Raw genomic sequence first — 24,933 nt, 5'->3', positions numbered from 1 at the left:
CCTCCCACATGTACTCACAGTTTTGAAGGCAGCTTCTCGTTTCTCTCTCCAGTCATGTGATAAGTGACAAGTGATAAAGGGAGAGAGGATGGAACGTCTGCCGGCTGTCTATCTCCCCCTGCAGGCTGGAGGGAGCATAAAGCCTAATGCTCTCTCCAGCAAGTGATGGCAGATGCTCCTCCTAACAAGAGTGAAATCGCGATCACTGACTGTCAGAGAGGAGTGGCTCCAGGACTGCACCTGACCGGCCCACTGAGCCATCGGCCCACCGGGAAACTCCCTGTAGTCCCGATGGCCAGTACATGCCTGCCAATCAGCAATGATATGATTAAGAAAAACAGGGAAATAACTTCAGTAAAACAAAGAAATCTCGAAAAAACTTGAAATAAAGGTGGAACTAAAATAAATTCAGTCTGCACCTTTCTTATCAGAATTTCCCTTAAATCAGGGTCTCCATCAGAATGCCTTTGACATCAGAACCACCATTCGTGTCCACTTTAAATCAGGGTCCCATCAGTGTCCCCTTTATAACAGAGTTCACATCACAGTCCCTCCCTACATTAGAGTCCGCAAAAGAAACCCCCTTACAACAGAGTCCCCATCAGATTCTCCCTTATCAAAGTCCTTCCTATGTCTGAAAAAACAGCAGTCCCCACTTACATCCCCGTTCCCCATAAAAGTGGAGACTGTGCACCCTCAGCTGTGGACAGCATAAACTCTTGCAGCGGGACTGCACTTCACATTTATTAATGTCACTGCTTAACTTCCCCATCTTCCAGCAGGAAACTTAAAGAGGAAGCCAAACTAAAAAAAAATAAAAAATAAAAATAGACCCTTGCAAAGGCAAAGGCATAATGAGCTAGTATGCATAGCATACTAGCTCATTATGAATAACTTACCTGAGATGGAAGCCCCCGAAGCAACCCTCGTTGTCCTCCTCCGACGCCGGCATCTATCCCGGAGTGACTTCCGGGTATCACAGGCACTGTGACAGGCTGGAGCCATGATGATGTCACTCCCACGCATTCGTCATGATCGCCACTAACGGCATGATCGCCGTTAGCAGCGGCAAGCTCAGTGCACCTGCGCGCCACTGTCTGTGGTGCCTGTCTTTTGCAAATATCTCCTAAACCGTGTAGGTTTAGGAAATATTTCTTGCACCTACAGGTAAGCCTTAATCTAGGCTTACCTGTAGGTAAAAGTTGTCTGGAAGGGTTTACAACCACTTTAAAGATGAAGTAAACTCTTGCTATCCCCCCCCCCCCCCCCTTTTTGCTTACCTGCAAAGTAAAGGGATGATGTGCTAGTATGCATCACATTTTTGTTTCACCTTTATTTTAAGTTTAAAGAAGAATTCCAGGTATGGATATGTTACATATTGTTCCAGCTTGGGCCAGTGTAACATATAACCTATATAACATATCTGTGGGATCCCCGTAGAAGCTAGAAAATATTGTAGTAGGGATGAGCCGAACACCCCGCGGTACGCAGCAGAACATGCGAAAAAATTTGTGCGAACATGCAAACACTGTTAAAGTCTATGAGTCATGAACATGAAAAATCGAAAGTGCTAATTTTAGAGGCTGATATGCAAGTTATTGCCATAAAAAGTGTTTGAGGACCCTGGTCCTGCCCCAGGGGACCCCAAAGCACCCTTCCCATGTTGAGGGCATGGGGCCTGACATGGTTCAGGAGGGAAGGGGCGCTCTCTTGTCCCCCCCTTTTCATGCGGCCTGCCAGGTTACAATCTCGCAGTGCATTGACGGTCTCGCCATTCATTATGGGGCATTTCGCAGACACTCTAATCTCCTGTGAACACCCCATAATGTTCTAAATTCGACGAACGGGCGAACACCTGATGTTTGAGTCGAACTTACGCTCGTCTCGAACATCGGGATCACCCCTACACTGTAGTAGACACTGCTACCCTGTTTCCCCTAAAATAAGACCTAGTGTGATTGTCGGTGATAGCTGCAATAAAAGTCCTACCCCCCAAATAAGCCCTAGTTAAAGTCCTTGTAGGTCTTCTTTTCAGGGTAGGGCTTATTTTTGAGGAAACAGAGTAGGGCTTATTTGGGTGGTAGGGCTTATATTGCAGCCAACACCGACAATCACGCTACGTCTTATTTTAGGGGAAACAGGGTACTACACCACTATTACAGTTATCTCCACTACCTTCCAGGTCCAGATCTGAGCTTACTGAACACTGGAGGTCAACTTCTCAGCACAGGCACCTTTTCAGAGAATGATTTTCATGCATAACATCACTGCCCTGACTCTCCACCTCATCCAATCAGAGAACATTTTGCATTCATTCAGAAAATACTAAGCATTCTCTGAATGGCACCAATGCTGAAGCTGCTGCCCTTCTGTGTTCACAATGGCACTCAGCATAGGACCCAAAAGCAAGTTGAGATTACTGGAGTAGCGCTGTAGTAGCATTGTGTATTTCCAGCTTTTAGAGGGATCCCACAAGTATGGTCAATACCTAATTTATTTGTTTAAGCTGGAAACAATGTAACTAGGTATAAAATATCCAAATCTGGAATTCTTCTTTTATTTCTTGGGTTATTACCTCTAAAGCAGTCTACAGTATACATTATAACCAGGGGTCAAGTCCTGGGAAAAAAAGTGTGGGAACTCCCCCAAGATTCCTCACCCAACCTCAAAAATAAAAAAAAGTGTGTGTAATATACGCACTCCTTTATTAACAAATAAAGTGCAACATTTATTGTAAAGTGACAGTTTACAAGGACACCTCCAAAATTCATATGCATCAAAAAAAAAAATATAGAACAGATCTGTGTAGAACTGCAGCAATGGTTAATAGATCATTGGGCACTCGCCAAGCTCACACTGTTCACTGCCCGATTGTCAGGCTGGGACTGACTGATACGGTTCTATACCACCAGACAGCACTGAACACAGTGGGAGCGGCACCCGTAGTCCTGTCCACCGCTAGAGAGTAGTGGGCAGGTCTACGGGCACCGCTCTCAGTGTGCTCAGTGCTGCCTGACAGGGTGGGCGGGACTACGGGTGGCGCTCCTGATGCCTGGCGGTGTAGAACCATGTCAGTCAGCCTGAGCAATCTAGCAGTGAACAGCATAAGCACGGTGAGTGCCCAATGATCTATTAACCCTTGCTACAGTATTACACACGCTACACTCCGCCACTGACAGGGACATCATGTTTTACACAAGAGGAGGAAGGAGGGCAGGGTCGGACCCCAGCAGCCACAGTGCAAAGGGAACGTCATTCCTGCTGTAGAAAAAGTACAGGAACGGCATTCCCATGTGCTCCTGCATGACTCGAGCCCTGATTATAAATGAAATTCAGCCAAGTACATAAAGTGTTCAAGATCAAAATCTTTTTACATTCACTAATACTATATGTGCTTTTTTTATTCTTACCTCATAATTATCAATCATTCTCATATCAATAGAACCTCCATAACTAAGAGATGCAATTTCATTAAATACATCTTTCTGGGAAGCTTTCATTGTACAATACCAGGAGTACCACAAAAAATAAACCTGTAGAAAAAAAACAATGTTTACCTAGGGATCAGAGATACATAGACGATGTATGACATTACATGGAAGGTTCTTACGTGGGACGACTTCCCCTCCAGCAATGTGTAAACTTCAGACAAGAGCTGAGTGTCATTGTAATCCGCCATGCAGCCAAATGTATAAACCAAAATGAGGGACTCAGACGGGGAAATCTCCAGAGCTCTCTTCAGCCCATAGAGGAGGGACTGATTGCAGTACAACATATGCTTATAGTAATAATAATAGGCATCATACCAAGACTTTTTTGTTATACTTTGTAAGAAATCACTCTTGTCATTGGTGATAGTTTCATTTGTTTCTGAAAAAATATATATTTAATTGAAAAATAGAAACTTAATGATAAAAGTGGTAGTAAAAATGAATTCTAGCTACACTTAAAAGTGTTTACCCACACCCATCCTGTATCACCTGTATAAAAAAATAAGTGTACTTATTTATTTTTAGTCTGCTCCAGACCGGTCACATGATCCTGCAGCTCTGGCTACCCAGTGTAAAGGAGCGCTTGGCAATGGCTATGAATTTTGCCAGCTCTGATGTCACCCGTAGACCCCCATTGCCCAGCTATTGTCAGAACTCCCTCCTCTCCCCTGTAGCAGCCATATACTGACATGCCCTGTGTACATAAAGCCTAAAGCAAACTGCTAACAGCAGCATACAAAAAAAACCTTTAGCCCTTGTACACACGGTCGGACATTCCGAGAGAAAATGTCCGATCGGACCGTGTTGTCGGATAATCCGACAACTTTGTCTGACCGTGTGTATGCAACACAAGTTTCAGACAAAATCCGATTTTGTTGTCGAAATGTCCGACCGTGTGTACAAGGGCTAAGAGATAAAAAAAATTATAAAAGTCTTGATGTCCTCAGCTTAGCAATGTAGTAAAAATACTGCACATAAAGAACCCCATCCTGTCTGGTTTCAGTTTAAATCCCCTCTTCATGACTGCCAAATTTCACTCAGTCAGGAAATTCTTGGATGTGAATGGAGGAGCACCTGGTACAAAAGTTCATCTCACAAGGACCTTTTTGAACATTTAAAGGTTAAGAGCATCACATAAATCCAATTAATTCCGGTTGGAAAAAGCTTTCCTCTTCTTCTGGGCTTGAGCAGTTGATGTTAGTAAAACCATGACGGAATTGATCCTTTGTTAAGGCTTGATGAAGACTAATGTCTAAATGCCTGCTTACTCCATTCACAGGTTGTACTCCATTTATAGAATCTGTAGTACAGTTCTCTTGATGAGCATCTGTGATAGTCTCTTGATCCCAATGGTACTCATAGCAAAATGACACTGCCCTGGGATGTCACCAGTTATATTAGAGAGGGGGCAAGGGTAGTGGTGACATCATTGACCAAATTTGGCCATAGTCAGATTTGGTCAATGTCATCGCCAAAAATATTTCCAGGTGTCACTGCTATCCTTGTCCCTTTGCTTAAAAGGGATGGTGATTTTCTGTAATGTTGAGGGGAATGTATAGTCCCCCAGGAAATATATACCAGACCCCGTGGGGGTCAATTTAACAAACAATGCAAATAGGTATCAAATATCCAAATCTGGAATTCTTCTTTAATTTCTTGGGTTATTACCTCTAAAGCAGTCTACAGTAATCATTATAACTGAAAGATTGTAAAAATAATGCACATAAAGTGCCCCACCCTTTGGGTCTGGTATGGAATTTAAAGGAGGGATACATACAAAAAAAGTGTGAAGTCCCCCTAAAAATCTATACCACACTCTTAGCCCCCGTCCACACGGATGGACATTCCGGCAACAAAATCCGTCGGACTTTGTCCGAAACCGGTGTTGCATACACACGGTCGGACAAAGTTGTGGGAAAATCCAATCGTTCTGAACCTGATGAAATTTTTTCATTACGACGGGACTACGTTCAGGCTAGTAGCCAATAACTTTGGTCTAGGAATTTTATCTGAGCATGCGTGGCACTTTGTCCGATCGGAATGCTCTACAAACGATCGGACAAAGTCTGATCGGATCATGTTGTCGGAAAATTTTATAGCCCAGCTCTAAAACTTTGTCGGTCTGATATTCTGACGGAAACAGTCCGATGGAGCCCACACATGGTCGGATTATCCGACAACACGGTCCGATCGGACATTTTCCGTCGGAATGTCCGACCGTGTGTACAAGGATGTTCAGGTAAGGGGAGGGGATAAGCATGCAACTCCCTGTTTCATACCAGGCCATGTGCCCTCAACATGGGGAGGTGCCTTGCCCTCATGTTGGACAGTAGTTGTGGAGGTCTGTGTGCAGGGACATATTGGAATATGGAATCCCCTTTAATATTAAGGGGGCCCCCAGATACATCCCCCCATGAGTATAGGGTACACAGTACCCCTATTAATTTACCCCCCAAAAAATGGTAACCTAGAAATAATGACACCCAAATGTTTGGCAAGTTATTTATAAAAATAACTCCCCCCAATATTTTCCTAATTGAAAATCCATCATCAATCACAATGCCTACCACTCACTTACTCACTAAAAAAAATGCACACGACTGATCTCCATGGTGTTCATAGCCAAAGAAATGACAGTGCCACGTCATCAGCTATACTAAAGATGGAGGTGGGGATAGAAGTGACATATGACCAGTGGCCATATTCGAGCAGTGATTCCCTGTAACATCAATGGTTTCCAGGGATGTCATGGGTGCAAGCATCAATGGCTTCATTAGGAACCAGTGACAGACATTTGGGCAGTGATGTCGCCGCTATACCTGCCCCTTTGCTTCCCTGTGTCGTCAATGGTTCTTTGCACCAGTGGCTTTCTCAGTAACCAGAGACTGCGGGAAGCACAGCTCCTGCTGAAAAGTGGGTGAAACTGAGAGGGGCTGAACGGGCTAAAGTTTGGGTGTCCTCCTGAATGTCCGAACAGCCAAAGTTCAGTACAAATTTAGGTTCAGACCAAACCATCAGCCCATCCCTAATAAGGGGGATGGAGGAGCTCAGCTATGAGGGTCCATTCTATATTTTACACTATATTTTATATACTTTCTTCATTCTGGAGAAGAGGCATATAAGAGGGGTTATGATTACAATGTACAAAATCATCATAGGTGATTTCAGTAATTGAAGTAAACTGTTTACTCTAAAGTCCCTGAAGAGGACAAACTGCCACAATTTGAGGTTAGAAAAAAATGAGGTTTAAAATGAAATTGAGCAGTAACATGTGGCGTTCAACAACATAAAACATACTTTTAAGTGTCTTCTTCAGGAAGCAGATTATACAACGCTACGGGAATTGTTGGAGATAGTTTTTTCAACCGTATGACTATGTATCTATAAATTACAATGGTAAAAAAAGAGAACCATTAGTGTGCTGATTTTGTATTTACCTGTGCGGTCCAGAGTTATTGTGGTATATTGTCGTTTGACGCAGGGAAGTCTGGCTAATACAGAATTCAGAACTTTCTCCAAACCATATGAAATACTATCATAGGCCAGAGTTTCATCCTTCAATACAGTAAGGGAGGTCCCCTCTATAAAACAAATTGTTCAGATAAAATAATGTTCTATTGATACTTTATAAAACACACTCAAGATCACCGATAATATTATAACAAAATCTCTTGATTTATTTTTGGTGCTGAATTTGGAAAATGTTAGCAAGATTAAAGCAGGTCTTTACCTTAGAAATAAAAAATGAAAAGTCAGCAGCTACAAATACTGTAGCTGCTGACTTTTAATAAAAGGACACTTACTTGTCCAGGGATCCAGGGCCGTCCCCACCCGAGCCAGCTCTTCAAGTCCCCAGCGCTGGCATCTTTAGTGTGGGAAGCCAACTGTGACACCTTGGAGCTTAACAACCAGCTTCCCACTGCGCATGCGTGAGCCATGCTTTGCTTTGTGAATGGTCCTGCAGCTTTCTGGGACCTGTGAATTGTCCCAGAAGGCTGTGGGGGAAGGGGGGTAAACTTCCCCTTGCATTGCCATGGTGATCTAACCAGAAGTGGAAAAAGGTACCTGTTAAAACCAGGTAACCGCCCCCCCCCCTTCCAAAGTGCCAAAACTTAACAGGGGTAGGGAGAAGGCAGAGAAGAAGAACTTCCTTTTTGAGTTAAGTACCACTTTAAGCCCTTGTACACATGGTCGGAGATTCCGACAACCAAATCCGTCGGATTTTGTCCGTCTGATTTTTTCCGACGGATTTTGTCCGAAACTGTTGTATACACACGGTCGGACGAAGTTGTCGGAAAATCCGATCGTTCAGAATGTGATGACGTTATTTCGTTATGACGGGACTATGTTCAGGCTAGTAGCCAATAGCTTTGGTGTAGGAATTTGATCTGAGCATGCGTGGCACTTTGTCCGATCGGAATTCTCTACACATGATCGTGATACACACTCATGATACACATGAGTATGTCCGATCAGAGCATTTTGTCGGAAAATTTTACCAACAAGTTGGAAAACTTGGTCCGTCGGATGCTCCGATGGAAACAGTCCGATGGAGACCACACACAGTCGGAATATCCGACAAAACGCTCCGATCGGACACATTCCGTCGGAATCTCCGATCGTGTGTACAAGGGCTAAGGCAGAAAAGATCACGCTGACTTTTTTTTTCTGTATAGACAACCCAGCAGTAGAGAAGTTGATAAGATCTGTATAAAATGGTTTTCCCCTTGGCTGAATGTACTCTCAAGAGTTAAGGACAATTGAGTAAATTTTCTAAGAGAAGAGACAAAGAGAGACTATTCAGTTATGAAAGTTGAAAGTTTAGTTTGCAAAAACTTCAGCTACATAGTTTAGAAAATAAGGCAAAGCTGTTTCCACTTTGAATGCCCAATCATGCGTAAGGCCAACTTAAAGCTGAACTCCAGACAATAAGCTAAATATAAAAATGAAATACATATGTAGCCAGATCCAACTGGACGGTAGCATGGTGCTATGTGGAGTTGAGTACTGTCCCTTGAGCTAGATTCTGCAACGGCCTGCCGTGGAGCCCTCACGCCACACAGAAGGTTGCTGGGATTGGTGAGCGGACATTTACCCATTCCTGTTACATCATAGGACAATGCATGCAGTCACCATTGCCTTATTCACTTGCCCAAGCTTGCAAGGGGACCCTTATTACACTTCAATCCATACTGAGAGAATATAGTGTACATCTTGTTTGCCAGGATACACTGTGCAAATCTTAAAGAGCTAGCTGAAGACTCCAGCTTTCCTCCAAACCTTCTTCTTCCAAAGACTACAGAATATCCCCACCCACCAGGGATAAGGTCATCAGGTGTCTACTAAGACCCAAACAGTATCCAAAGGCACATAGCTGAGGAAATTAAGAAAAATCACAAGGAATTCTTTAAGTACATAAATAGTAAGAAAGGGAGGTCAGATCATATTGGTCCCATAAAGAATGATGAAGGGAATCTGGTTACTAAGGATGGAGAGATGGCGAAGGTATTGAATTTATTTTTCTCCTCAGTCTTTACGAGGGTATCGGGGGGGGCTTCAGTAACCAAAACTGCAATGTTTATCCTCATGCCACCTCGCAGGAAGCACCCTCATGACTAACAGAGGACAGAATTAGAAATAGACTTGAAAAACGTAACATTAATAAGTCATCGGGACCAGGTGGCTTGCAAGGGTTCTTAAGGAACTCAGTCAAGTAGTTGCCAGACCATTATTCTTAATTTTTACGAACTGACTGGCTGGAATGGTACCAGCTGATTGGAGAAAAGCCAATGTAGCATCAATATTTAACAAAAGGGCCAAGATACATCCCTGGGAATTACAGACCAGTTTGCCTAACATCAATTGTATGCAAGCTCCTGGAGGGGATGATAAGGAACTATATACACGATTTTAGTAATGACAACTGTGCCATTAGCAATAATTAGCATGGATTCATGAAGAATCGTTCTTGCCAAACAAACCTATTAACCTCCTATGAGGAGGTGAGCTGCCATCTAGATAAAGGAAGGCCTATAGATGTGGTGTATCTGGATTTTTCAAAAGCATTCGATACAGTTTACCATAAACATTTACTGTACAAAGTAAGGTCAGTTGGCATGGACCATAGGGTGAGTACATGGATTGAAAACTGGCTACAGGGGCGAGAGGGTGGTGATAAATGGGGAGTACTCGGAATGGTCAGGGGTGGTTAGTGGGGTCCCCCAGGGTTCTGTCCTGGGACCAATCCTATTTAATTTATTCATAAACAACTTGGAGGATGGGATAAACAATAACTTCTCCCCAGGGTGTGGAAACCTTGCAAGAAGAACTGAACAAATTATCGGGATAGGCAACTACATGGCAAATTAGGTTTAATATTTAAAAAAAATTAAAATAATTCATTTGGGTGGCAAAAATATGAATGCAATCTACTCACTAGGGGGGAGAACCTCTGGGGGAATCTAGGATGGGAAAGGACCTGGTGGGCCTAGTAAATGACAGGTTTAGAAATGGCATGCGATGCCAAGCTGCTACAAGCAAAGCTAACAGAATATTGGCATTAAAAAGGGGATTAACTCCAGAGATAAAACGATAATTCTCCCGCTCTAGAAGACTCAGGTCTGGCCGCACCTGGAGTATGCCATCCAGTTCTGGGCACCGGTCCTCAGGAAGGATGTGCTGGAGCTGGAGAGAGTCCAGAGAAGGGCAAACAAAACTAATAAAGGGTCTGGAGGACATGAGTTAATTAGGAAAGGTTATGATCACTGAACTTGGTTTCTCTGGAGAAGAGACGCTTGAGAGGGGATATGATTTCAATATACAAATACCACATTGGTGACCCCACAATAGGAATAAAACTTTTCTGCATAAGGAAATTGAATAAGACACGTGGCCATTTATTAAAATTAGAAGAAAAGCGGTTTAACCTTAAACTGCATAGAGGGTTCTTTACTGTAAGCCCCTGTACACACGGTCGGATATTCCGACAACCAAATCCATCGGATTTTGTCCGTCGGATTTTGTCTGTCGGATTTTGTCCGAAACTGTTGTATACACACGGTTGGACGAAGTTGTCGGAAAATCCGATCGTTCAGAATGTGATGACGTTATTTCGTTACGATGGGACTACGTTCAGGCTAGTAGCCAATAGCTTTGGTCTAGGAATTTGATCTGAGCATGCGTGGCACTTTGTCCGATCGGAATTCTCTACACATGATCGGAGTATGTCCGATCGGAGCATTTTGTCAGAAAATATTTCCGGAAAGTTGGAAAATTTGGTCCGACGGATACTCCGATGGAAACAGTCCGATGCAGACCACACACAGTCGGAATATCCGACAAAACGCTCCGATCGGACACATTCCGTCGGAATCTCCGATCGTGTGTACAAGGGCTAAGAGCGGTTAGGATGTGGAATTCCCTTCCACAGGCGGTGTTCTCAGTGGGGAGCATCGATAATTTCAAAAAGCTATTAGATAGGCACCTGAGCGACCACAGCATACAGGGATATACAATGTAATACTGACATATAATCACACACATGGGTTGGACTTTATGGACTAGTGTCTTTTTTCAACCTCGCCTACTATGTAACTACGTAACTATGTAACAGCATCACGCTAAGCTACATTACCCCTAACTTTGTAATGTCTCCTCCTTTGGAAAATCAACCCCAGTGATAGGATTTCTTGAGACCACATGTCTTCTGAAGACCTAAGATGGATCATTTCTACACTAGACAGTCTATAGTTCTATTGGATTTATGGAGGCCAATCCAACCAATATGTAGACCTCTTTGTCAGACAGATTACTTATATCAGAGATTCCCCACGTAGTGACTTACCTTTCTGCTTACAATGGTAGCCTTCAGTACCTGAAAAGAAAAGAAAACGTATTATATTATCATCTTAACATTCTTAAATGTCAAATGGGCAACAATCTAAATGTTTCTGTCTGCTTAAAGGTAATCCCCTCCCTAGAAAAGCACAAGACATCATACTGAGTACATATACTCTACAGTATATTGGTAAAAGTATGAAACATAGATTTCTAAGGCAACACCCATAGAAACTTGCACATATGTTTTCTATAAAAATAACATAATATCATTAAAAATACAGCAGTATAAAAAAGTGTAAATATACATGTCCCACATTATTTATTTTACCACTCAGCACTATCCACATTCATGTTAAGGGACAGTAATGTTGGTAGTGGACAATGTATATAGTCCCCCATTAGCAACCTGCAGAAGTTCAGAGGTGGCAATCTCTTGACGCGTTTCACAGCTCATAACATGGCCTCACCAGGAGCTTAGCATGGCGGAATCTACAATAAGCATACCATTTAGTAGAGAAAATAGATGAATATATTAAAAACAAATGCAGTAAACAATTATTTACAGCCAGTAATATAGTGTTATGGTAACAAAAAGCAATTAAATTAATGGATGTATATAACTTTTCACTGGATTTAATGCAAGTAATTGCAAGTCAAGATTATAACATGATATTTAAAAACACATACATTTGTTTATATATTTCATGCATTGTGTTTTTATTACAACTTTATTACAACTTCTATTAGAAAATAAACATTTCATGTTTTTATAAAGGCAAAACTTTTATTAGTGGTGAGGAAATAGCTACCCCATCAGGTTTTTATGACTATGTATGGAAAAAGGATTTTTTTTATTATTATTTTATGTTCCTTTGTTTATTGATATAACTATAATCACTATATATGTGTATGTGTTTTTTCAATAGAAGGCGTGTACCGCTAATTGGACAGCATCCCCTGAAGAAGCCCGATATATGGTTGAAATATGTTGGGAATTCTATCGGTATATTCTGTATTCACAAATATTTATTGATCTTTACTTGCCAATTAATAAAAATAATAATAAAAAAACTTTCTTATATAATGTAGTTGTTACTATTTTTCAAACCAAATTGCACTCTGAAAATCCAATTCTCTTTTTCCATATACAAATCTATATATATATATATATATATATATATATATATATATATATATATATATATACACACACAAGTGGCTCTCATAAAATTGTAATCAAAAAGTTAATTTATTTCAGTATTTCAGCCTCTATCAAAGCAACCTGGGCTTCCATAACACCTCAGCTGATCGCCTCCATACCACGCCACATCAATGCCATAATTCAGGCAAAATAAGCCTAGACCAAGTATTGAGTGCATACTATACTGTACATACTGTCAGTAAGCCAACATTTCTGTATTAAAAATCTTTTATTTATTTTTTATTGGTCTTATGCAATATTGTAATTTTCTGAGATACTGAATTTTGGGTTTTCACTTGCTGTAAGCCATAATCATCAACATTAAAAGAAATACATTTTTAAAATAATTCACTATGTGTGTAATGCATCCATATAAAATATGAGTTTCACTTTTTGAATTAAATTACTGAAATAAATTACCTTTTTGATGATATTCTAATTTTATGAGACGCACCTTTATGTACACAGTATATGTACGTATATATATATATAACATTTGAAAACATTATTACTATATACACACAGATCTCTTTTGCTGATACCATAGAAAAAATGCTTATCCTCCCACAATATTAAAAACACCTAAAAACAAACAATGACATTAGGTCATATTATTGAGAGTCAATCAGCACAATCTTTCAATATATTAAAAAACATTTTTTTTTTTTTTCAGGGGTTGGGCTTGGCCCCTTAGTTCCAGTGAAGGAAACTCTTAAGGCATCATCATACCAAGACAATTTGGACAATTTCATTCTTCCAACTTTGTGGGAACAGTCTGGGGATGGCGGCCCTTTCCTGTTCCAACAGGACTGACCCTGCCAGTCGTGACCTCAACCCTATAAAACACTATTAGGAGGAGACTGCGAGCCAGGCCTTCTCGTCCAACATCAGCGCCTGACCTCACAAATGTGCTTCTGGAAGAATGGTCAAACTTTCCCATAGACACACTCCCAGGGCCGTCTTTAAGGCAGGGCAAAAGGGGCAGCTGCCTTGGGCCCTGTCATTGTTGTGGGGCCCAAAGCAGCTGCTTCATACTTGTCAATTATCCCAGTTTAAATTCCCTCGTCCCTTGAAGTTTTATTCCTGTGCTGTGTCCAGATATCTCAGTGTGAAGTGCTGCTACTAACGCTGTCCAGCTCTGCTCTATTGTTGTGTACAGATAACTCACCTGCAGACCCTGTGTTTACATATAAATAACCGGCATTCATATGTAAATAGCTGCATCCAGCGACATACATATGTAAATAAAGGAGGCATTCATATGTATATCATGCCCCCTGCAGTGAGCAGATGATGTGCTGTAACCTCTAATCAGTGAGCAATATTACTGTACAGTAATCTCTAGCAACCAATCAACAAGTAGAAATCATGTACTGTAACCTCTAGCAACCAGTCAGTATGTGGTGATGATACACTGTAACCTCTGGCAACTAATCGGAATCGCTGCTTGATCTTATACAGTAAACAGATTTTAAGTCTATCTGCTATTTATTATATGTCTCAGAGCAGGTGGAGAGCGAAATCCCATGGGAGGGGGGCCCCAAGAAAACATTCGCCCAGGGTCCAATCAACATTAAAGAAGGCCCTGCACACTCCTAAACCTTATAGACAACCTTCCCAAAACAGTTGAAGCTGTTATAGATGCAACGGGTGGGCCAACTCAATATTGAACCCTACTGAAGACTGGCATGCCATTCAAGCTCATGTGCGTGTAAAGCTAGGTGTCCCAATACTTTTGGTAATATAGTGTATATATGAATATGTAGGACTATTTACAGAAATAGAAAACAGAAAGATGATTACAATCTGAGATCACTTACTAGAGCTCGTAGTGTTGCTGGTTTCTAGAAAAAAAACAGAAAGTAAGACTTGGTTATGAAGTAATCGTAATAATCAAGAACCCAGCAAATATCCACTTGACAAGTCGGCACTTCTTCCTGGAGTGTTAGCTCCTTGTCCCTTCCATTGCTCATGGAGAAGATTGGTTAGCCATGCAGAGCAAATGTTTAATCTGAGATGAACACCCACATGGAGCAGATCAGAATCTGAGCTCAGATGGGGAAGATGATAAAATCCAGTTTTAAAAATGTTCTAACCAAAAGGTCCTTATAACCTTTAAAAATGGGAGAGTTGGCCAAAAAAAAAAAAAGATTCCTATGTTATTTATCATATCACCAAATGCAAAGTCACTGCATAAAAAAATCAATAAAAATCCTTCATATTTCCTTTCCCATATAGTAACTAGTACTGCTATAGAGCATTTATGAGTTAACTTTTCAAATTAATGATGTGGTTGGTATAGCTTGTCCATGGAGTTTAACCACTTGCTTACTGGGCACTTAAACCCCCCTCATGCCCAGACCAATTTTCAGCTTTCAGCGCTGATGCACTTTGAATGACAATTGCGCGGTCATACAACACTGTACCCAAATGAAATTTTTATGATTTTTTTCCCCACATATAGAGCTTTCTTTTGGTGGTATTTAATTACAGCTGGGAGTTTTATTTTTTGCTAAACAAACAAAAAAAGATGCAAAATAAAAAACAAATAAAAAATCATGTTTAATAGTTTGTTATAAAATTTTGGAAACAGGTCATTTTTCTCCTTCATTGAAATGCGCTGATGAGGCGGCACTGGTGGGCACTGATGGGCGGCACTGATGGGCGGCACTGGTGGGGCGGCACTGGTGGGCACTAATAGGCACAGTTAAGGCGACACTAATAGGCACAGATAAGGTGGCACCAATAGGCACAGATAAGGCAGTACTGATGGGCACAGATAAGGCGGCACTGATGGGCACTGATAGGTGGCATGGATGGGTGGCACGGATGGGTGGCACGGATGGGTGGCACTAAGGGGCACTGATAGGTACCACTGATAGATGGGACTGATGGGCACTGATAGGTGGCACTGATAGGTGGCTCTGATAGGTGGCTCTGCTGGGCACTGATGGGCACTGGTAGATGACACTGATGGGCACGGATATGTGGCACTGAGGTGCAGCAATGTTGTTGAGGCAGATTGTGGGCACTGATAGGTGGCACTGATAGGTGGCACTGATGTATGGCACTGTGGGCACTGATGTATGGCACTGCTGGGTGGCATTATGGGCACTGATGGGTGGCACTGCTGGGTGGCACTTTATTAATGCTCTGGGGGTTACTGGCAGGGGGCAGGTGGGCACTGATACACTGGCCGTGATCGGGACTGATGTCCCGATCACGGCCGCCGGTGATCGGCTTTTTTTTTCTCTGACAGCGCGAGGAGGAAAAATAGCCAATTACCGACTCTCTTTTGTCACATGATCTGCTGTCATTGGCTGACAGCTGATCATGTGGTAAGGGGTTGGGATCGACCCCTTGCTCGGATCGGTGACCAGGCGAGTCTCATTGACTCGCCGATCACAGAGCGCGCCGCCAATAGACGTAGTCCTAGCAAAGGAGGTCCGGGCTGTAGCCGTCATTCGGCTATAGCGTGGATCTCAAGAGGTTAAATAGTATTACATAGGAACTTTAACCACTTGCCGAACGCCGATATACGTCCTCACTTTGAAGGAGGATATCATTGTTATGGCAGCAGCTAGCTGCCATAACCCCGGTATTCCCGTATTCGGCCGGCGGTCGACTACAAGATAAAAGTGGTCTGTATTGCGAATTCATTGCAAGATCACTTTTATCGGTGGTGGGTGAGGGGACCCTCCCGCCGCGCTCCGGTGCCCGCCGTCGTTTACCGGAGCTGTTGGCAGCAGCGGAGACAATCGCGTCCTCTCACTGACTGTGCATGGAGACGAGTGAGGGGAACCCGTCTCCATGACCCTGCAGGGTGGTCAAAACATCACTTCCACCCAATAGCTTTTAAAAGGACTTTTTTTTTTTAAATAATTTTTTTAAATGACAATTTTTTTATTTATTTTTATTGCATTTCAGAGTACTTATGAGATCTGAGGTCTTTTTTACCCCAGATCTCATATTTAAAGTGGTGTTACACACACACAAAAAAAAAATATTAAAATTCATTTTTTTTTTTTTAACTCACCTCTAAATGCCTGTTGCTAGGGGGTCCCTCGTAGTCTGCCTCCTTCAGTGCCTGGGCTGGTGACATCACTTCCCCTTGGCACAGGAAGGGCTCAGCTCTGCCCCTTCCCTCCTGTCAGTCATCTGGGACATGTGACAGGTCCCAGATGACTGTGAAGCCACAGCCAGGTGCCCACAGTTGCAATGCCGGCGCCGCCGAGTGGAGGGGAAGACGAGCGGGGGGCTTCGTTCCCCCGCATTGCTGGACCCTGGGACAGGTAAGTGTCCGATTATTAAAAGTCAGCAGCTGTAGTATTTTTAGTTGCTGAATTTTTTTTTTTTTTTTAAAGTGAACACCTCTTTAAGAGGTCCTGTCATGCGTTTTTCTATTACAATGGATGCATTCCTCGTAATAGGAATAAAAGGGACACATTTTAATTTTTTTTTTTTTAAACAGTGTAAAAATAAAAAACAAAAGGTAAAATAAATAAGGAAAAAAAAAAGTAAACGCACCCTGCCCGAGCTGAATGAGTAGCACCCGCATATGAAAACGGTGTTCAAACCACACATGTGAAATATCGCAGCGATCGGGAGAGCAGGAGCAATAATTCTAGCCCTAGATCCCCTCTGTAACTCAAAACATGCAACCTGTAGAATTTTTTAAATGTTGCCTATGGAGATTTTGAATTTGTCACCATTCCATGCGCAATTTTTAAGTTTGACATGTTGGGTATCAATATACTCGGCATAACATTATCTTTCACAATATATAAAAAAAAAATGGACTAACTTTACTGTTTTCTTATTTTTTTTAATTAAAACTGCGCACATACAGTGTGAGAGAAAATATTTCATTCTCGAAGGTGTTATAAAAAAATGTATAATGTTTGGGGGTTCGAAGTAATTTTCTAGCAAAAAAAAAAAAAAAATGTTTTTAACTTGTAAACACCACATCTAAAAAAAGAGGCCCGGTCCTTAAGTGATTAAAAATCAGGATAACAGATCCTTCTCAATTTTATTAAAGCAATACTAAAGGGAAGATTCTTCTGTGTAATGATTTAGATTGATCAGAAGTGCCTTGTAATAGTTGGAAAACTACTTTAAAAGAGCATCAAACCTAAAAGAAAAGTCTAAGTCACTGGTCTTAGCCCTTGTACACACGGGTCGGACATTCTGACAACCAAATCCGTCGGATTTTGTCCAATGGATTTTATCCAAAACTGTTGCATACACACAGTCGGACAAAGTTGTCGGAAAATACGATCGTTCATATATATATATATATATATATATATATATATATATATATATATATATATATATATATATATATATATATATATATATATCCAGTTGCCGACCGCCGCACGCCGATGTACGTCGGCAGAATGGCACGGGCAGGCATAAGGACTTACAGTGGTGTGAAAAAGTGTTTGCCCCCTTCCTCATTTCCTGTTCCTTTGCATGTTTGTCACACTTAAGTGTTTCGGAACATCAAACCAATTTAAACAATAGTCAAGGACAACACAAGTAAACACAAAATGCAATTTGTAAATGAAGGTGTTTATTATTAAAGGTGAAAAAAAATCCAAACCATCGTGGCCCTGTGTGAAAAAGTGATTGCCCCCTAAACCTAATAACTGGTTGGGCCACCCTTAGCAGCAACAACTGCAACCAAGCGTTTGCGATAACGTGCAATGAGGCTTTTACAGCGTCCTGGAGGAATTTTGGCCCACTCATCTTTGCAGAATTGTCCTAATTCAGTTACATTAGAGGGTTTTCGAGCATGAACGGCCTTTTTAAGGTCATACCACAACATCTCAATAGGATTCAGGTCAGGACTTTGGCTAGGCCACTCCAAAGTCTTCTTTTTGTTTTTCTTCAGCCATTCGGTGGTGGACTTGCTGGTGTGTTTAGGATCATTGTCCTGCTGCAGAACCCAAGTTCGTTTCAGCTTGAGTACACGAACAGATGGTCGGACATTCTCCTTCAGGATCTCTTGGTAGACAGCAGAATTCATAGTTCCTTTTATCACGGCAAGTCTTCCAGGTCCTGAAGCAGCAAAACAGCCCCAGACCATCACACTACCACCACCATATTTTACTGTTGGTATAATGTTCTTTTTATGAAATGCAGTGTTCCTTCTACGCCAGATATACTTGGACACACACCTTCCAAAGAGTTCCACTTTTGTCTCATCGGTCCACAGAATGTTGTCCCAAAAGTCTTGGGGATCATCAAGATGTGTTGTGGAGAAATTGAGACGAGCTTTGATGTTCTTTTTGCTCAGCAGTGGTTTTCTCCTTGGAACTCTGCCATGCAGGCCATTTTTGCCCAGTCTTTTCCTGATGGTGGAGGCATGAACGCTGACCTTAACTGAGGCAAGTGAGGCCTGCAGTTCCTTGGACGTTGTTGTGGGGTCTTTTGTGACCTCTTGGATGAGTCGTCGCTGCGCTCTTGGGGTAATTTTGGGCGGCCGGTAACTCCTGGGAAGGTTCAACACTGTTCCATGTCTTCGCCATTTGTGGATAATGGCTCTCACTGTGGTTCGCTGGATTCCCAAAGCTTTGGAAATGGCTTTTTAACCCTTTCCAGACTGATAGATCTCAATTACTTTCTTTCTCAATTGTTCCTGAATTTCTTTGGGTCTCGGCATGATGTGTAGCTTTTAAGGATCTTCTGGTGGACCTTACTGTGTCAAGCAGCTCCTATTTAAGTGATGCCTTGATTGTGAACAGGTGTGGCAATAATCAGGCCTGGGTGTGGCTAGAGAAATTGAACTCAGGTGTGGACAATCACAGTTATAGTATGTTTTAACAAGGGGGGCAATCACTTTTTCACACAGAGCCATGATGGTTTGGATTTTTTTTCACCTTTAATAATAAACACCTTCATTTACAAATTGCATTTTGTGTTTACTTGTGTTGTCCTTGACTATTGTTTAAATTGGTTTGATGTTCCGAAACACTTAAGTGTGACAAACATGCAAAGGAACAGGAAATGAGGAAGGGGGCAAACACTTTTTCACACCACTGTACATGTACGTCCCTTGCCTCCCGCGGGTCGGGGGCCCGATCGGGCCCCCGCCCGGTGCCTGCGGCGGTCGGTTTTCGTCCGGGAGCGATCCGGGACGAAGGGGCGGCCATTCATTCATGGCCACCCCCTCGCGATCGCTCCCGACGAATAGAAATCCCCGGTGACATCACTTCCTCTCCTGTAATGTAAACACAGGAGAGGAAGTGATGTATTCTCTCCTCCGTGTCGGTATTTTTCGTTCCGACACGGAGGAGAGCGGATCGGTGAGTTGCACCAACACTCTACACACACAGTAGAACATGCCAGGCACACTCACACCCCCCCTTTACCCCCCGATCACCCCCCCCAATTACCCCTGCCCCCCAGTCACAGTGACACCAATGTCATTTTTTTTTTGCATTGGTGTCATTTGTGACTGTAATAACTGTTAGGGCAATTAGAGTTAGCCCCCTTTAGTTCTAATGTACCCCCCTAACCCCCCCAATAAAGGTTTAACCCCGTGATCACCCCCCGTCGCCAGTGTCACTAAGGCTGGGTTCACATTGCAGCGGTTTATGAGAACGAATGTGATTCGCACCGCACTGCAGTGCAAATCACATCCGATCTCTGTGCGATTCGAGTTCAGCCATTCGCCGCACCCGCCGCACCCGCCACACCCGCCGCACCCGCCGCAAATTCGCACGGGACCCTTTTTTTGGCCCGCAGCAGAATCGGATCGCATGGGTGTTCACACCATGCGATCCGAGTTTGCAGATCGCACTGCGATATGCGAACTGATCTGGGGGTGTCAGTAACATTTCACTGACACTCCCAGCAGTTCGCATAGGGCAGTGTGAACTGCCGCCGGGAGGCATGCGATGCGGGAACCCGCCGCGCATTCGTGGCGTTCCCGCATCGCTCCAGTGTGAACCCAGCCTAATAAGCGATCGTTTTGGTGACGCTAGTTAGGCAGGTAGGTATTTAGGTTCGCTGCAGCTTTTTATAGCGCCAGGGACCCCCATATACTACCGCATAAAGCCCCCTGATTGCCCCCTAGTTAACCCTTTCACCAGTGATCACCATATAACTGTTACAGGTGACGCTGGTTGGTTAGTTATTTTTTTATAGTTTCAGGGCACCCGCCATTTATTACCTAGTCTCACTAGTGTACCCCTAAATTTAGGGGTGTCTACTTTCCAAAATGGGGTCATTTGGGGGGGGTTTGTGCCATCTTGGCATTTTATGGCCTTCAAAACTGTAACGCCCTTAGAAAGCCTGAAGGCGGTGCTTGGTTTTCGGGGCCCCGTACGCGGCTAGGCTCCCAAAAAGTCCCACATATGTGGTATCCCCGTACTCAGGAGAAGCAGCAGAATTTATTTTGGGGTGTCATTTCACATATGCCTATGGCATGCATGAGCAATATATCATTTAGTGACAACTTTGTTAAAAAAAAAAAAAAAAAAAAAAAGTTTGTAATTTTACCGCAACTTGTGGCAAAATATAAAATATTCCATGAACTCAACATGCCTCTCAGCAAATAGCTTGGGGTGTCTACTTTCTAAAATGGGGTCATTTGTGGGGGTTTTATGTTATTTTGGCATTTTATGGCCTTCAAAACTGTAATAGGTAGTGAGAAGTGAACTCAAAAATTTACGCCCTTAGAAAGCCTGAAGGCGGTGCTTGGTTTTCGGGGCCCCGTACGCGGCTAGGCTCCCAAAAAGTCCCACATATGTGGTATCCCCGTACTCAGGAGAAGCAGCAAAATTTATTTTGGGGTGTCATTTCACATACGCCCATAGCATGTGTGAGCAATATATCATTTAGTGACAACTTTGTGTAAAAAAAAAAAAAAATTTTTTTTTTTGTCATTATTCAATCGCTTGAGGCAAAAAAATAAAATATTCAATGGGCTCAACATGCCTCTTATCAATTTCCTTAGGGGGTCTACTTTCCAAAATGGGGTCATTTGGGGGGGTTTTGTACTGCCCTGCCATTTTAGCACCTCAAGAAATGAGATAGGCAGTCGTAAACTAAAAGCTGCGTAAATTCCAGAAAACGTACCTTAGTTTGTAGATGTGACAACTTTTGCGCAAACCAATAAATATACAATTATTGACTTTTTTTTTACCAAAGACATGTGGCTGAATACATTTTGGCCTAAATGTATGACTAAAATTGAGTTTATTGGATTTTTCTAATAACAAAAAGTAGAAAATATCATTTTTTTTCAAAATTTGCGGTCTTTTTACGTTTATATCGCAAAAAATAAAAATCGCAGAGGCAATCAAATACCATCAAAAGAAAGCTCTATTTGTGGGAAGAAAAGGACGCAAATTTTGTTTGGGTACAACATTGCATGACCGCGCAATTACCAGTTAAAGCAGCGCAGTGCCAAAGTGTAAAAAGACCTCTGGTCATTTACCAGCAAAATGGTCTGGTCTGAAAGTGGATATATATATATATATATATATATATATATATATATATATATATATATATATATATAATATACAAACGTTATTTCGTTACAACGGGACTACGTTCAGGCTAGTAGCCAATAGCTTTGGTGTAGGAATTTGATCTGAGCATGAGTGGCACTTTGTCTGATCGGAATTCTGTACAAACGATCGGACAAAGTCCGATCGGATCATGTTGTCGGAAAATTTTATAGTCCTGCTCTAAAACTTTGTTGGTCGTATATTCCGACGGAAACAGTCCGATGGAGCCCACAAACGGTCGGATTATCCGACAACACGGTCCGATCGGACAATGTCTGACCGTGTGTACAAGGACTAAGTGTTCATGGGCTTACTTTTTGCCAATGTTATTATTTATGAATTGCCCAGGTAGGACAGAAAATAATAAAAAAAATATAAATGTGGACCAAGTGAAAGAAGCAATAAGATTGTCATACCAACTGGACATTAAATAATCTTAAAGTGGTTGTAAACCCTTACAAACCACTTTGACCTACAGGTAAGCCTAGATTAAGGCTTACCTGTAGGTCCAAGCAATATCTCCTAAACCTATATGGTTTAGGAGATATTTGCCCGAAAACGGGCACCGCTGTCTACGGAGCATGCGCCATAGACAGCGGCGCGCAGGCGCACTGAGCGCGGCATTCTCAGCGACGGAGTTGCCGCGCGTGGGGCTCCCGTGCACATGCGCGGGAGTGACGTCATCGCAGCTTCGCCAAATGACAGCAGCGGAGCTGCAAGACCCCACCAACAAGATGGATGCGGCGGACTACAGGGGGCGGCGGTGACTTCGCTGGCTCCTGTGTCAGGTAAGTGACACATAATGGGCTACTATGTGATGCGATGCATAGTAGTCCATTATGCTTTACCTTTGCAGGGAATGAAAGAGGAAGTAAACTCATCAGGGTTTACTTCCTCTTTAAGTACAAAAAGATTCCTAACAAAGCATTAATACATGGCAAATACATTATAGAAGATAAGTATCTATAAATGAAATGTATTTGGTGAATTAGTATGAATGAATAGTATGGCTCATATTACTAAAAGATACATGTTTCATGTAGTTTAGAATTAAGCAGCTTTCTCAGATACAGCGTGTTAAAAGATAAGTGCAATTGCCCAGGAGAACTCCAAGGCGTTTCTCTACAACTCATTGGTTATTCCTCTTTATTGCCCATTATGTGAAAATACTCTTTGTAATTCTCCACCGTATTAGAACTGGGAATTAATAGTTGGGTTTAAAGTAATAATTTTTGACTTTTAAAAATTGGAATAAGCTTCCAGGAAAAAAAAATATTATTAAGATGTATTATTTAGAAATTTGGATTCCTGAATTGGTATGCAATTAATGTGTTGAGGGATCTATTTTCCAAACATGTAAAAAATTTGGTCAAAAGGACCCAACATAAAGATACGTTCCTATATTGGAGGAATGTCTTCACAATTGGTGATTTACCAAAGAGAAGTAAACCCATATCCATGGTATGGAGACAGGTTAGAACAATTGCTTTTTTTAAATAAGTTGTTTTGCACCCTTTATATGTCACTCAATTCAGTACTACACCGCTCTGCCAGATAAGAGGCTCCACGACAAGACCAGCACCATATCAACTCATGGCCTCCACCTTCTCCTGTACATTGGGGCATTGTCTAGATCAACCTAGTGTTAAGAGCCTCCTTCTCAGTAATTTTACTTTCTTACTTTTGATTCTCATAGAAGGTGAGTAGCTATTGCTTCTCCGAAGAGTATACCAACCTCCCTTCCCCTACACAGAATTCAGGTATACATAGAGAAATTGTCAAGAGGAATACTTACGTGTCCATCCATTAGAAGCACACAGCAGGACCAGGAGGAAGGAGAGGGACATTTGGCCTCTCATTTTAGAATTCTACTTTTTGTATTGATTCCTCCCTACCATAACCTGCCCCCAACACCCTCTGCTCACAGATGACATAGGTCAGGCTTTTCTGTCTTCTTTTTATAACATTTTCTTACAAATTAGAAAAACACAACGCTCCCTTTGGCACACACCACAGCAACTTTGGAATGTACTTTCTCATAATATTTATATCTATAATCCCATTAGAAAGGTCAATGATATTGCCTCAAACAAGAAGGGCTTATGTATATCCTTGCTAATCAAGTTTTTTTTTTTTTTTTATCACATCTTTGATATACATAGAATAACAACCCAATCTTCCTAAATACAATGTGTGTATTGTGTTTTTTGATATTGTTTTATTACTGGTAGATTTATATTTATGTTACTGCCAGGTATCACCTATCCCCATTGAGAGATGCAACAAACCTATGTGCAGGGGCGGACTGACAACTAATGGGGCCCCCAGGCAATGGAGGATTATGGGGGCCATGGGCAATAGGAGATTATGGGGCCCCCCAGGCAATAGGAGATTATGGGGGCCACGGGCAATAGGAGATTATGGGGCCCCCCAGGCAATAGATTATGGGGCCACACAGTATACACACACACACATAGAGCATACACACACACACATAATATACGCACACAGTATACACACACACATAGAGCATACACACACACACATAATATACGCACACAGTATACACACACACATAGAGCATACACACACAAACACATAATATACGCACACAGTATACACACACATAATACACACACACACACACACACACACACATAATATACACACACAGTATACACACACAGAATACACACACACACATAATATACGCACACAGTATACACACACACATAGAGCATACACACACAAACACATAATATACGCACACAGTATACACACACAGAATACACACACACACATAATATACGCACACAGTATACACACACACATAGAGCATACACACACACACATAATATACGCACACAGTATACAC

At 42.1% G+C, this 24,933-nt stretch overlaps 1 protein-coding gene across 2 annotated transcripts in view; it reads right to left on the bottom strand.

The window, feature by feature from the left end:
* The window catches only part of LOC143923366 (uncharacterized), a 62,566-nt gene extending 38,491 nt beyond the window's left edge, over positions 1 to 24,075 (bottom strand). Inside the window, exons 1-6 of one of the 2 annotated variants that reach the window (XM_077446987.1) lie at positions 23,854 to 24,074; positions 14,352 to 14,375; positions 11,335 to 11,364; positions 6,929 to 7,072; positions 3,611 to 3,870; positions 3,411 to 3,533 (exon numbers count right to left, since the gene is read on the bottom strand). In XM_077446987.1, the coding sequence (XP_077303113.1) occupies positions 3,411 to 3,533; positions 3,611 to 3,870; positions 6,929 to 7,072; positions 11,335 to 11,364; positions 14,352 to 14,375; positions 23,854 to 23,917 (645 nt within the window). In that variant the 5' untranslated portion in view covers positions 23,918 to 24,074. Of the gene's footprint in view, positions 1 to 3,410; positions 3,534 to 3,610; positions 3,871 to 6,928; positions 7,073 to 11,334; positions 11,365 to 14,351; positions 14,376 to 23,853 lie in introns of both variants that reach the window. The other variant, XM_077446988.1, reaches the window with a different exon arrangement.
* Positions 24,076 to 24,933: the final 858 nt, after the last annotated feature.

The sequence above is a fragment of the Lithobates pipiens genome, unplaced genomic scaffold, assembly GCF_037356315.1.
Source record: "Lithobates pipiens isolate NorthernLeopardFrog02 unplaced genomic scaffold, aLitPip1_a1.2 Scaffold_22, whole genome shotgun sequence".
In the NCBI taxonomy this organism is placed as follows: Eukaryota; Metazoa; Chordata; class Amphibia; order Anura; family Ranidae; genus Lithobates; species Lithobates pipiens.
Note: the sequence above shows the minus strand (reverse complement) of the source record. Positions and strands in the feature narration are given on the sequence as shown.